The 14473-nt window shown below is 40.1% G+C and overlaps 1 protein-coding gene across 1 annotated transcript; it reads left to right on the forward strand.

Annotated features, from left to right (window-relative positions):
• Positions 1643 to 6417, forward strand: LOC8057741 (probable methyltransferase PMT23). The gene is made up of 8 exons (XM_002456531.2): positions 1643 to 2559; positions 3176 to 3325; positions 3592 to 3862; positions 4018 to 4128; positions 4394 to 4565; positions 4738 to 4998; positions 5554 to 5748; positions 5863 to 6417. Exons 1-8 carry the CDS (start codon positions 1822 to 1824, stop codon positions 6065 to 6067), a joined length of 2103 nt encoding a protein of 700 aa, XP_002456576.1. The 5' UTR covers positions 1643 to 1821; the 3' UTR covers positions 6068 to 6417.

The raw sequence follows: 14473 nt of genomic DNA on the forward strand, positions 1-14473 counted from the left end.
TTCTCTCATATTTTGATAGGAAAAAGTCTATATAGATTTATTTAGCTTTATTCTTGTTAAATCTATGCTTTATCTATAACTAAGTTATAATTGATCCAATGAGTATGATGAGCCCACCATAAAAATTTTACCACAATTGGACCGTAGTAACTATATATATGAATTATTCGAATTAATTAAAAAAACATAGATTTAAAGCTACAACAAAAACGTGTACTAAAGTATACCATACTATATATTCACTATGTAGATCTACTCATCAGGAGTTCAACAAAATTAAATTTTTTATTTTATGATTATTTGTGATTTATTATGATTTTTTCAAAAATTCAGCATAAATAAATAAAAAAGAAAAAGATAAAACCACCCTTTAAAACCACTCGAGGGGGTTATTTGACCCGTTTTAAAAGTTTAGGAGATAGAATATCCAACTTTATAGTTCAGGGGTGAAATAGTCCACCCTAGATAGTTTGGGAGTTATGTACTCCCTCCATACCAAATGTCATTCCAAGAATCTTGGAAAGTCAAAGCATTTTCATGTTTGACCAAATTTATAGAGAAAAATACTAAGATTTGTAACATAATTGAGTATATTATGAAAATATAATTAAGGAAGAATCTAATGATACTTAGTTGGTATCATAATAATAATTATTTTATCATATAAATTTGGTCAAACTTAAAAAAGTTTGACTCTCCAAGATTCTTAGAATGACTTACAATTTGGGATGGAGGGAGTAGATTTTTTCCTATTTTGATACAATCATATTACACTACTATAATTTCAAACTTAAATGTTTGTAAACCATATAAATGAACCATATTCAAATTCATAATTTCAGATGCGACAGTTTTAATTCAAATTTAAATTTGGCTAAACATAAAAAATCATATAGGCAAAGAAATTATCTATCACACCACATAGCAACAAATTATGGTAAAACCACGATGGATCATAGTAGCTTACTACATGAAGCGACCACAAATACTCCACAAGATCATCTCAAAGTCGATCTTGAGGAACTTGTCGAGCATGAGTGGGTTAGGATGTTGGTACCCCTCCCTCAACAACTCGCCTCCATCTTTGATCATAGGCCTTGTTTAGTTTTAAAAAATTTTGTAAAATGGTTACTGCAGCATTTTTTTTATTGTATTTAATAAATATTATCTAATTATAGATTAACTAAGCTTAAAAGATTCGTCTCACAAATTATAAATAAACTGTGTGAATAGTTTTGTTTTTATTTATATTTAATATTCTAATTAAATTTAATAAAGATTGGTACGCATAAAACTATAGACGATTTTTTTAAAGAAGGAGAGGATATGTTTTTTAAAATATATACTATATCGAGAGAGAAGTCCAAATCAACTAACCGAATACTCCTGCGGAGGTACTAGGGCCGCGTTTAGTTGGAAAAATTTTGCCACACCATAGCATTTTCGTTTGTTTGTCGTAATTATTGTTCAACCATTGACTAACTAGGCTCAAAAGATTCGTCTCGTCAATTTTGATCAAAATGTATAATTAGTTTTTATTTTTGTCTATATTTAATACTCTATACATACATCTAAAGATTCGATATGAAGGAGAAACTTAAAATTTTTTGAATTTTTAGATGGAAAATAAACAAGGCCTAGTACTACACTGAAACAAACCTCCCCGACCTGCAACTACAACGTGCAGAGAGGCAGAGCAGCCCACACGGGCACCCCACCGCCCACGGCCGCCGTGCGCTTCCTTCCCGGCCGCCGCCTTCCAGCTTCCGCGCTTTCCCCATCCCGCATTCCCGTTCACCATCTACGAAACAGAGGAGAGGAATGGCCATCTCCTCCTTCCTCTCCGTTCGCGGGCGCCCAATCGTCGTCGTCGTCGCCGTCACCCTCTTCATTTTCCTGTCCTCTCTCTTCCTCTTCTTCAGCCCCGGACCGTCGGCGCTCCCATTTTTCTCCTCCTCATCCTCACACGTCTCCTCTCAAGTCTCAATTCCCGACTCCTCTACCGCATCTTCACCCGAAACCCCAACCCCTATTGCCGGCAGCAGCAGCACTTCTGTTGATCGCGTCTCTGCTGACGCATCTCCGCCCGTAACCGGAACCGCCATCGCGTCTGATGCGGTCAGCAACAGCACCGCGGACCCGCTTCGGCCAGATGTCACCGCCGCTGCGGGCGCTGGTGACGCGGAGGCTGGCGTGCCCCAACCAGATCACGGCATGCCCTCTGCCGCCACTGAAGCGATAGCGAGTGGATCGGCTGGCAACGGTGATACAGCCGCGGGAGTCTCGAGCGAGCGAGATGAGGAGGGGCAAGGCGGCGCCGGCGCCGTTGAGGAGCCGGTGGAGCTGCCGTCGTGGGAGCTGTGCAAGGTGGGGAAGGGGGTGGAGGCCGCGGACTACATCCCCTGCCTCGACAACGTGAAGGCGATCAACGCACTCATGTCGCGGCGGCACATGGAGCACCGGGAGAGGCACTGCCCGACGGAGCCGAGACCGAGGTGCCTCGTGCCTCTGCCCGAGAGATACCGGCGTCCGGTGCCCTGGCCGCGCAGCCGTGACATGGTGAGGACGCCCGCTTGCTTGCTTCGGTACGTAAGCGAGGAAGATGTTTCCACTGCTGTTTGTTTATTCCCAAATGGATGAGTAGCGGCTATAGTAGTAATTTAATATGCTAATCTGCGCTCCTATGCTCTGACTAGGATGCAGTTTTGTAGTATGTGGCCTGCCAGCGCCTTGATTGTGAGATCCAGTTGAGCACATAGTTTTAACATTCTCGAAACTGAATGCAGAAACCTGCCTGGAAAGTGTAGTAGAGCTCTGTCATAGATCTTGGATGCAGTCTTAGAAGTTTGTTATCTAATTTGCCTGAGCTGTAGTGCTGTAAATAAAGCGTGTTGCCAGGTTTGTAATTTTGTCATCCATGTGGTTAGCGGTAACATATAGTCATATACTGATGCAAACTTTTTAAGTCATTCCCGAATTCCCGCGAATGACCCTTGGGAATGCTATTTTGTATGAATACTGTCTATTAGATGAAAATTCAATGCATGAATATTGAGTTTCCCTTTTCTTTAAATGCAGACTTTATCACATATCTCTAATGCTCAAATTTGGAATGTACCTAGTTTATGCCATTGCTGACTATCTCGCAATATTATATTCCGCTTGCTAATTTCAGATTTGGTATAACAATGTTCCTCACCCAAAGTTAGTGGAATACAAGAAGGACCAGAACTGGGTCCGGAAGTCTGGTAACTATTTTGTTTTCCCTGGAGGTGGGACTCAATTCAAAAATGGCGTGACCGCATACATTCGATTCATTGAACAGGTAGCTTATACTTATGCTCTTTATGTAATTCCAGCTATGTCCGATCATATATGCTTGCATGTGATGCTACTTTCTGATAGAAGTTCAGTATATTACTGATATTTTTGTAGTATCTTCATTGAAGACCCAGTGTATCATAAGAAAAGGAATACTTGCATTCCTTGGATAATCATCACAAATTGGAAAATTTACTCAAACACGACAAATATAATTCTCCCTTGTCTTTGTCTGTAATAACTCATGACTTGCGGTTATTGTTTTTATAGATTTTACCAAACATTCAATGGGGAATCCATACAAGAACTGTCCTGGATGTTGGATGTGGTGTTGCCAGCTTTGGCGGATACTTGCTTGATCGGAATGTCATTACCATGTCCTTTGCACCCAAAGATGAGCATGAAGCTCAGATTCAGTTTGCACTGGAGCGTGGGATTCCAGCGTTTTTGGCAGTGATTGGAACACAAAAGCTCCCTTTCCCTGATAATTCATTTGATGTCATCCACTGTGCAAGGTGTAGGGTCCACTGGTATGCTGATGGCAAGTACTTTGGAACACTGTTATATTCTCATGTAGTTCTTCTCTTTATTATATTCAATACAGCATTGTTCACTTATTTTATACACTGTTTTAATGTGATGTGTATGATATGCATACATTTTTTTGGTTAACGCTACTCTACTTGGGGCATGCAGGTGGAAAACCATTGTTGGAGCTCAATAGAATACTCAGGCCTGGAGGATATTACATTTGGTCTGCAACACCTGTCTATCGCAAAGACCCAAGAGATATAGATGATTGGAATGGTTTGTGACCACCATCTTTCGTCTCATATGTTTTTCATCAATGCGAACCTCCATCATATCATTAGTATCTCAATCAAATTATGCACCTGGAGGTAATACAAGTGTCATCTAGGTTTCATCCACATGTATTAGCTCCATAAGTTGATGATACTTTTAAGTGAATTTCTAGCTTCAGTCCATATCCATGTTCTTTTGCAACCTATCATATGCTTGAGCAGAGAATAATCTCTAGTTGCTGATTTGATTTGTGTTCAATGGCTGGCAGCGGTGGTTGCTCTGACCAAATCGATCTGCTGGAGGACAGTGGTAAGGTCTCGAGATATCAACAAGATCGGAGTTGTTATATACCAAAAGCCGACATCAAATTCATGCTACATTGAGAGAAAAAATAATGAACCGCCTCTGTGCTCTGAGAGTGATCGATCACGTTTCCCTTGGTACTTTTCTTGACTGTCTTAACCAGTGGTTGCATCAGTGGTCAAGAGTCAAGGCAATTATGATTTGTGCCATCTTGGGTCTTGGTTACTGATGCATCAGCTCAGAGGGGATTTCTGCTATGATTGTTATTCCTACCATATATATTAATCATCTTGTATTCCCCTCCTTCAGGTATAAACCTCTCGATAGTTGCCTATTTCCCTCAGTTCCAAGTTCAGGTGGAGGAAATAGTTGGCCCATCCCATGGCCTGAAAGACTTAATATGAAGCACTCGACTACATCTAACAATTCTTCCATTCAGTTTCCTCAAGAAAAAATTGATTCTGATACAAATTATTGGAAGGGCCTTGTTTCAGAAGTATATCTCAATGAATTTGCAGTTAATTGGTCTAGTGTTCGCAATGTTATGGACATGAATGCGGGTTTTGGAGGGTAAGCAAAAACTGGTTTGAGATATTTATGCAAAATTAATTAGATTAGTTGACTGTATCAGCTGCTACAACAATATGCCTTTTGACATGTCTAACTTTCACTGCTTCTGCCTGGATCTTGTTTGACACTTAATTCAGATGTGTCTGACAATCAGAATTGCTTATTTATAAATCTGCTGACACTATGGTTTTCACTCTCTTTTTTTCTGGCATAGTTTTTTCTTGTTGAAGGGATAATATGCTGTATTTTTCAACAATTGACTTCCCAGTCCTTGGCTTCAACTTTTCTAGATGTTAAACAGAGGCCAGTTGGCTTTTCAGTGCTTTTCATAGTCCTGGATTGCGAGCTGGGAGGGTACCCATACCTCATTAAGATCAAGTATTTAACTTTATTCAGAGGACATATGATGTGCTTGCATGATTCTTATGGTTTATATTTGATACTACACTTAGTTTCAAATTTTATTTACAAAAATTCTTCTTTTTGTAAACGTAGTCATAAACTATGTCCTTCATCTGTGGTGAGACATTGATCATGATTGTTTCCTTAAATCAGATTTGCAGCATCAATAATTGATCGACCGTTGTGGGTTATGAATGTTGTACCTGTTGATCAGCCAGATACATTGCACATCATTTTCAACAGAGGTCTGATTGGGGTATATCATGACTGGTGTGAATCGTTTAATACATACCCACGGACTTATGATCTTCTTCACATGAGTCATCTCTTAGGGCCTCTTACGAAAAGGTAAATGAGCTTGTCTTTTAATTGTTGAAGAACTCTTACTGTTTATATTCTGACATTCTCTGGTATCACAGCTTTATACTAAGCAAGTTTTTTTTTCGTTTTTTTTAAATTTAGGTGCCACATCATTGAAATTGCGGCTGAAATTGACAGAATACTTAGACCTGGTAGATGGTTTGTGCTGCAAGACACTATAGACGTGATAAGAAAGATGGACCCTGTTCTCAGGTCTTTGCATTACAAGACTCAAATTGTCAAACATCAATTTCTTCTTGCCACCAAGGGTTTCTGGCGTCCTGGCAGTACAGATTCTAAGTCATGATGATTCTGGCTTCCACGCAAATTGGTATTGGTGCCATGGACTCATTGTGTTGATTCTTCTTATTCTTTTTGTGTGGATTCTTCTCATGGCATAGATGATTTCAAGTTCCAACTTCCCTGCTTTGTTTTATTGTTTTTAAAAATGTTTTGGCCTTGACCATTCAAATTTCTGTTTGGTATTGCAAACAGGTTAAATCAATAGGTTAGTGCTGACAAGTCTGTTAGGTGAATTCTATAATTTTTTAATATATATTTAGCTATAAACTTCAACTGTATGTCATAGATATTGTATATAAAATTCTTGCCTTCTTGCAAACGAACAAGTATGACCTTTGAATTATTTCTTTGTTACTCAATTTTATACTTCCTCTGTCCCATAATATAAGGGATTCTAAGTTTGTCCAAAGTCAGGAAGACATCACAAAAAAAAATGGTTCAACAAATCAAATAAAAGTGGTGATGGTGATTGTCGTGTGTGCATTCATAGAGTGAGTGTGTATGTGAGTGTTCGCCTCTGTAACTGGCTCTCGAAAAAAAAGTTGCACGTAGCAACCAGTTTAAACCAAACCAATTTAATCCAAAAGCTTAAGATCTCAGGAAGAGGTAGACAATGCATTTATACACAATTCAACAGTGATGGTGCCACCTTGTAGTTCCTGTCTGCCTGGCAATCCAAGCGTGCTGTGCGCCTGTGCGAACAGGCAATGATAGGCAACGTACAATCGATTGCATTAACAAATTATCTGAGGAAAACTGTTTATATGCACAGTAGAGATGGAAGAGGTTGTTACCTATGTGCCATTATAGATGTTGGTAATTATACACAAGTCATTAAAAAAGTAAGTTCTCACAGCTGTCACTATTCTGAACTTTTTTGCCCTTCACACCACTTCCATCTAGATGTAACGGTGTCAAACCATGGCCATGAAAAGTCTAAAATGCCCTCAAGTTTGAATATGTAATTAAATTTTTTTTAGTATCTTAATGACCTCAAATAAAAAACCCCTAAAACTAGAAAGTTGCAAATTTTGATAATATCTATGATTTTTTATAAAATTATATTCATTTAAATTCTGTACAAAAAACATATGATTTGATATGATTAATATGTCTTAGAAAAATCATATTTTTTGTATGAAATTAAATGATATTTTATATAAATATTGTAGATCTCGATGAGATCTACAATTTTTTGCTTTAACCTAGTGGTACTAGATAACCACATTAACCAAAGATATTTTTTCCCTGCTTTATAGTACGACTATATATCTATCCTAAAACTAGCCAATTCACTTCTCTAATCAGCCGGTGAAAGCAAAATCCTATCATATATCTTGCCTTGCTTTGCTTTCATCCATCAATCTTCACTTGTTGAGCACAGCACTTTCATGGTCCTTGCCACATTCACTCTATGGCTACATCTATAGCTCAACTAGCTTGTGGACTAAGTCACATATATCAGAAAAATGTTAGTCCACTAACTTGTTTACTCAATTACCAGACCTGAACGGATTTTTCAAATTTAGACTTTGTCAGACTGCCAATAGTGATATGGTGATGAGTACAGTCTTCACCTTCACCTTCACCTCGTCCGTTCCCTTTAGCAACAGACGATGACGAGGCTGGATGATCAGGCGCCACTAGAGAGTCCACACTTGTGCCGATTACCAGAGTGTCAGCTGCTCCCACTACTACTACTGCTCCTATTGCAGATGGTCTGAGATGCAGGGACAGATGATGGCCATGCGGGCCGAGCTAATCCAGATGCAGCGTGAGCAGTCACAGAGGTCCATGGCCCATCAGCGCCAAGCAGAGAAGGCCAAAAACTTGTCTCTGTTAATAGAGATCTTCAGAGACAGCATCCTAAGAAGCTCGCTTGTGTTGTTAGTTGATTAACTGAGAGGGTCACCTTATTAGGATGGTCACCTCTGAAAATGATCAACAAAAGCGGGTCCCTGAGACGCTAGTTGAACATTTCACCGATAAATTTTTGAGTTTCTAGTAGTGAGCTATGCCCGACTTTTATTAATGACAGTGATGGATTGAATAACTGTGATGGATTATAAGAAATAAAAACATTTCATAACTGATCCGTCACTGAGTGTTGAAAGCAACACTAAATTAAGTTGATTGAAATAGCATAATATAATAAACCTGTTCATATATTGCCTAGGAAATTATTTGAAGTTGGCATGCGTGTAACGCGCGCGAGCTAGGAAAGATGTGGATACGATGATGATGCGTGCTTCAACAAAATTATTCCAGTCTCTATCTTTTTAAGAGCAAAAACTATTCCCTACGCGCTTGCTCTCCTTAATTTTCTGATGCTTTACACCTTTTCTATATGAACCATTTGTCTGCAAACACCGATATAATTCGTCTAGTTCTGTAGGCTTAAAGTGGTCCGTACATGCCTACTGTGCGTGGAAACAGCCACACAATATATGAGTAAAATAGTGAGAAATCGAATATATCTCAACCTGCCCCACTTTTTTATTCTTCATTCAGATAGTGAGGCCGGGCCCATCGTGTGGTGCGCTCTGCGCTGAAGGGAAGCATCATTCTACCTAATCACTAAGTTTGATCGCACTTTATTTTGTACTAATGGTTATCGGCAGGAAAAGATTTCAACATTTTGACGAGGTTTTTCAACACTGCTGGATGACAAAAAATAATAATAAAATACAAGCTTTATGTGTTGATGCTACTTAAATTATTATAATATTATATTATTTCCGTTGCAACGTAGATCAATATTGGAAGGCCAGCTAACTAGGAGTCTAGGAGGCACGGCAGGCCTCACCAGTGGGATGAGTAGGGTTGGAGAGAGAGAGAGAGAGAGAGAGAGAGAGAGAGGTGCAAAACACGCTGCCGGTGCGCTTCTATTTTAGTATAAATTTGTTTGTCACTTAGTAGCCATTGCACGTCAAGTATATAAATAGCATTATTCCAGGAAAATAGGTTTTCAAATAATAGAAGTAATTTGTCGTGTGGACACATAGCCGATCATCAGGACTAAAACTTTACTTGGGAAATTATAAACTAATTGAAATGACCATTTGTTGAGAATTTACAAACTAATTGAATGGACATAGGAAATATATTCCTAAGGGTCGGCCACCAAGGTAATTGAATTTTCCTTGTGCTTTATTCTAATCTTAGCGGATTTTGCTTGACCTTAGTTGACTACCAAAGACTATTTCCTTGGCAGCTCAGGGATTTTCCTTGTAGGCCTTGTTTAGTTTCAAAATTTTTTGGAGAAACGATACTATAGTACTTTCGTTTTTATTTAACAAATATTGTCTAATTATAGAGTAACTAGTCTTAAAAGATTCGTCTCGTGATTTACATAAACTGTATAATTAGTTTTTATTTTTATCTATATTTAATGCTCCATGCATGTGCTTAAAGATTCGATGTGATGGGAAATCTTGAAAAGTTTTGGGTTTTTTTGGGTCAACTAAACAAGGCCTTGGTTTTTGCCACCAAGGGAATTCTGGATTATGGTAGTGACTGCATTTATTAACAAACATAGTTAAACAAATTTGTCAAACAGATTTATTGATGTCCCCACCCATTAAACTGACAGAGGGGTGAACAAGAAACACACCAAAATTTATCAAATAGATTTCTCTGTGTAACATGAACATGAAGTAGAGGTGCCTCCTCTTTTACCTCCACAAAGAAAAGGCTGTATAAATTGTAAAGCGTGTTGAACGCATATGCATATAAGTCTGCCGAAATAAGGAAGTATTCGAAGAGAGAGGCTAGCTGTTCATATCTAATAACATCATACCGTCGAACTGTGCATTATTATAGGATCATACAGTCATGTTCTCAGAAAAAAGAACATAAGTATGACCATACTTGTTCTGTCATATTAACAACATCTTGTATATATATGCAAATAATTATCTCTTGAATGAATCTCAGGACAAAACAACATGGAGGTGCTTAATTGCTGATTAGTGGCAAACAAGACCGAACATAAAATAAGGTTGCTTGCAAAATCAGGAGGACAAGCACACACCTAACTTGTGATCTTGTAAATATATTATTATATTTATAATTTATTCATCGGTGTACTAACACTTATTTCTGAGTCGGGTGACACTGTCAATAAAAGTGTAGTAGAATCTAAAGCTAGTCACCTCTTTCTCTTCGACTCCGCCTCCGTTCACATATTGTAATTAACTTTAATCTGACTCAAACATTTTTACATCTGGTATTCAATCTCTATAAATTTACATATTTAACAGCATGCAGATTATATATCATGAAAAGTATTTCTCATGGAGAATCTAAAAACGTAGGAGTAATTCTAATATATGATGTTAAATTATAACAATTTGTAGAAGTTGGTGGCCAAATATAGAAATGTTTAACTTTGGAAAAAAATAGAACAAAAAATCTTCCCAAAATAGACAAATTAATTGAAGAGTATTCATAAAAAAATAACATTATTAGTTATGTTGTACTTCATCCCAATGCAAATAAATTAATTTATAGAGTTGTCCTGGGTCAAATTATTTTTAGTTTAACACTGAATATATAGAAAACCTCTCTTTCTAATACAATGAAACGCAACTCTTCTGTGTTTTTAAAAATAAAATATAGAAAACCTCGTTCTAAGTATCATGTACATGACATCAAATTAATATCACACCATGAAATATATTTTCATGAGTACTTGTTGATTCATATTAAAATGGGTGGAGTGTATGATTATATAAAACACTATAAACAAGCAATCAATATATTCAGCCAACTGCGTCTGCAGACCACAGCGCGTGGCCGACTATATATGAACGCGGTGCTCTTTGCGAGACCTAGTTGGTGTCATTAAATCCTGGGATAATGTAAGCGTCGTCAAATCTTAGAATAATGCAGATATCCGTGTCAAGTCGAGAACTTGAATCTGGGTCGGCAGGTTCCACCACAGGAAATTAAGGCTCTGTTTAGATGCAGTCAAACAGCCAAAATTTTTGAAAAAATGAGTATTTTTTGAAAGAATGGATCTAAACAGGGGCCTGTAAAACTTGCACGGTAAAGATTTGGAATTTGGGACCTTGGAGCCCCAAAACTGTGTAAACTTGCTTAGGGGTCTGTGTCTTGTGTGTTGCAGACCAAAAAATTTAAAAAACATCTAAACACCTATTTGGAATGTAAAATTTACAGCTAAAAGTTTTGGATGTAAAGATTTGGGATATAAAGAGGCTCTAAACCTAACTAGGTGATTTATGATCAGTTCATGATATGATGCTCTAGCAATTTAGTGAATAAATGTTGAGTAGCTGGCCGGGAGCCTTGTATCATTTATTTGTATGTTTGTACGGGTCTAACAAGAAATCTTTGTAGGCTGCGAAGGAATGACATGATAGATGTGGGGTCTTATTGTCTTCCTCAACTTTAGGAACAGGATAAATGCTTGTGCTTTCCTCATCGATTGGGCACATCTGTATAAATTATTCTTGTGCAAAAGCTGCAAGCGTCTGTTTGCTTCTATATATCATCACCAGCATCTCGTAAGCAACCACACGTTAGTGCACAGCAAATTGTAGATTCATGAGTTGCATATATATATATATATATATATATATATATATATATATATATATATATATATTATATTAAGTTAGAACAAAAGGAGCATCCAATGTATGCTTATAAGGAGAAGGCAGTGGATGATACTTGCTGTTACCACAGAAGCATCGTCACAACAGTGTATAGACTATAGAGAAAACGAAGTCATAAATTCAGTGTGCTGGCTTATTCTGCCTTAGATTTTCTGTTCATGCAATCAAGTACTAACAAACAGTATCTGGAGATCCAATCAAAACAGTTACTGTACTAGCTACTATCCGATGTCCACCATAAAGAACAAGGCGACGATGTTGATGATGGTGGCTCTATATATGCACCACATCGTAGTACAGTCTACCACCTGCATGCTGTCGCCTAACCACACAAACATGATTTAAAATGGCATCATGATCATCGTCGATGAAGAATCCAATGATGTCTATCATTCCTGAGAGATATACATTTTTTTAGGAAAATCGTTCCTGAGATATAATAATTATCCCGTACTGAAAAAAGGTTAACATATACTTTTTGAAACGAAAAGGTTAACACATATACTAATGAAGCACACACCCCCCATTGCCCATTTTTTTTTAGATTAGACTAGTATAGCTAGAAGATCGATCGATGATACTAGACACTGACGAGCTGATGACAATGGAACCTGCAACATGATTGCATGTGGTACTGTAGATAGACACAGAAAATCGCAAGAAATTCAAGATTCCTACAGTACAAGCAGTAGTTAAGCCTTTGTCTTGCACAATATGGTGCAAGCCAGGGGAGGCTATATATATATACAGCAGGCATACTAGTGTAGCCGTCTATATGCAAATAATTTCAGACAAGACCTGACAATAATAATATATATGAAATGTACTCCAAGCAGGCAGCAATTCCGGACGGCAAGAACACGGGCCGCCTGTGATCGCGACCAGCTGCAGGACCCAGGAAGATCGAGTAGGATCGGAGGAGGTCGCTGCGCCTCCTCGCCGGTGGTGACCGGCTGCACAGTGCAATCTCACGGTGGGGCCGGACGCGCGCGGCGGAGCAACGGCGACGCATGCCACCGACGCGGAAAGAGAAAAGGAGTGGGGGTGGGGGGGGGGGGGGGGGGGGGGAAGACGCTGATGGCAAGCAGCAGGCAGGCAGGCGGACGGGCAGCCAAGCTGCGCGGCCGTGTACGGTATGCATGCCACACAGCGCGATACACAGTGTCGGCACGAGCGCGGAGAGGCCCGCGCACGCCGCACCGGCGGGTGATGCCGCTGGGGCGGTGGACACACAGGAACATGGAGGGATCACATACGTACAGGGCACGCGAGGGTGAGCAGCGGCTCGTCGGCTTTTCCTGATTCCTCCTCTCCCCCAGCTGCAGGCAGGCCCAGTGTGGACATGGCCAAGCGTTTGCTTGACCCACACAGATCGAGGGAGCTCTTTATTTGTTGACAAATAAGTGACGAGGGAGAAATAAAGGCGCCTAAGCAAGGCCAGGGAGAACACTAACCACTGTTCATCTTCGTCCTCGGTCTGAAAGCAATGCAAGCACTCCGTCAGACTGTCAGAGAGGGTGATATGGATCCGAAAACAAGAAATGCTCATCAGATATGATCAAGTGGACAACAGCTGAGACACACTGGATGATTAAATTAGGCTCTAGCTAGGCCGGGAGAAACAGTTATATGTATCCATCCTTATCTGATCTGTGGAAGTGGATACTAATTAAACACTGGTAGCTTGAGAAATATTGAAAAAGAACTTGTAGTTAAGCAAATTAAAGGAGAGAGATTTTTAAATAAACGATCTACCGTTCAATTATAGCACTGCAGGTGCAGGTAGCGAGGTTATTACCAGACAAAATTTGAGGGCATGCAATTGGCATGCGAAAATCCGCAAAGGACCACGCGCACTGGCAACGGGCAGATGCGTGCGTCGATCTCTGCTGGGAGAGCCAGCAGAGACAGAGAGAGGACGCAGTGCACGGCGGATCATCAAGCGGCGCGTGAGAAAGAGATGGCGGCATTCAGTCAGTGTGTGACAGTGAGTGAGTGGGCGGAGTGCACGTGTGGCCAGAGTTTTCAGAGCGCGCCATGGACCGTGCTGCATCCGCAGTCTACAGTCCCATCCGCCGGCCGGGGACCAGCGCAGAGATCTCCTCCTTCTCCTCCTCCCCCGCGCCCGCGTCCTTTTCTATATTTAAAAGGTCAAACACTCAAAACCCCTCGCGCATGGTGCATGCCTAGCCGACCCACCGACTATCCCCGGCCCTCGCACCCCTCCCTTCTCGTCGGCTCGATCAGCTCGATCGTCGCCATTACAAACCACGTACGAGAGCTGAGCTAGCTGACGACACACGCACGCCCCTCCCTCCTATACAACATATATACATACATGGTATAAATGTGATCGAGCTGGTGGCCAGGTACTCACTACGTACTCAGGTCATCAGGGAGGATAGGCCGGACGACTGGGTCACGGAGATAGGGCAGCCGGCCGGGAACTGTAGCGGCCGTCAGAGGCGTGCGCCATGTGTGCCCTGGAGGGAGGGAGCACCGCCATCAATGCCGGCTTCCAGTGACTGTATGCCTCCCCATTTGAACAGTTCAGTTCATCCAACAGCAGAAATAAATTGCATGATGAGAGCCACACACTCATCGATCGATCCCGTGCGGCAAAATTCAGCAAGAGACGAAGACGAGAACAAACCAAGAAATGCTTGTGAAATGACAGACGGATCTAAACATATATACTACAATGAGAATAATGTGTGTTTCGAGTTCCACGAGTGCATCATAGCATATAGAGATCCACAATGCAAATTGTG

The sequence above is a fragment of the Sorghum bicolor genome, chromosome 3, assembly GCF_000003195.3.
Source record: "Sorghum bicolor cultivar BTx623 chromosome 3, Sorghum_bicolor_NCBIv3, whole genome shotgun sequence".
Classification (NCBI taxonomy): domain Eukaryota; kingdom Viridiplantae; phylum Streptophyta; class Magnoliopsida; order Poales; family Poaceae; genus Sorghum; species Sorghum bicolor.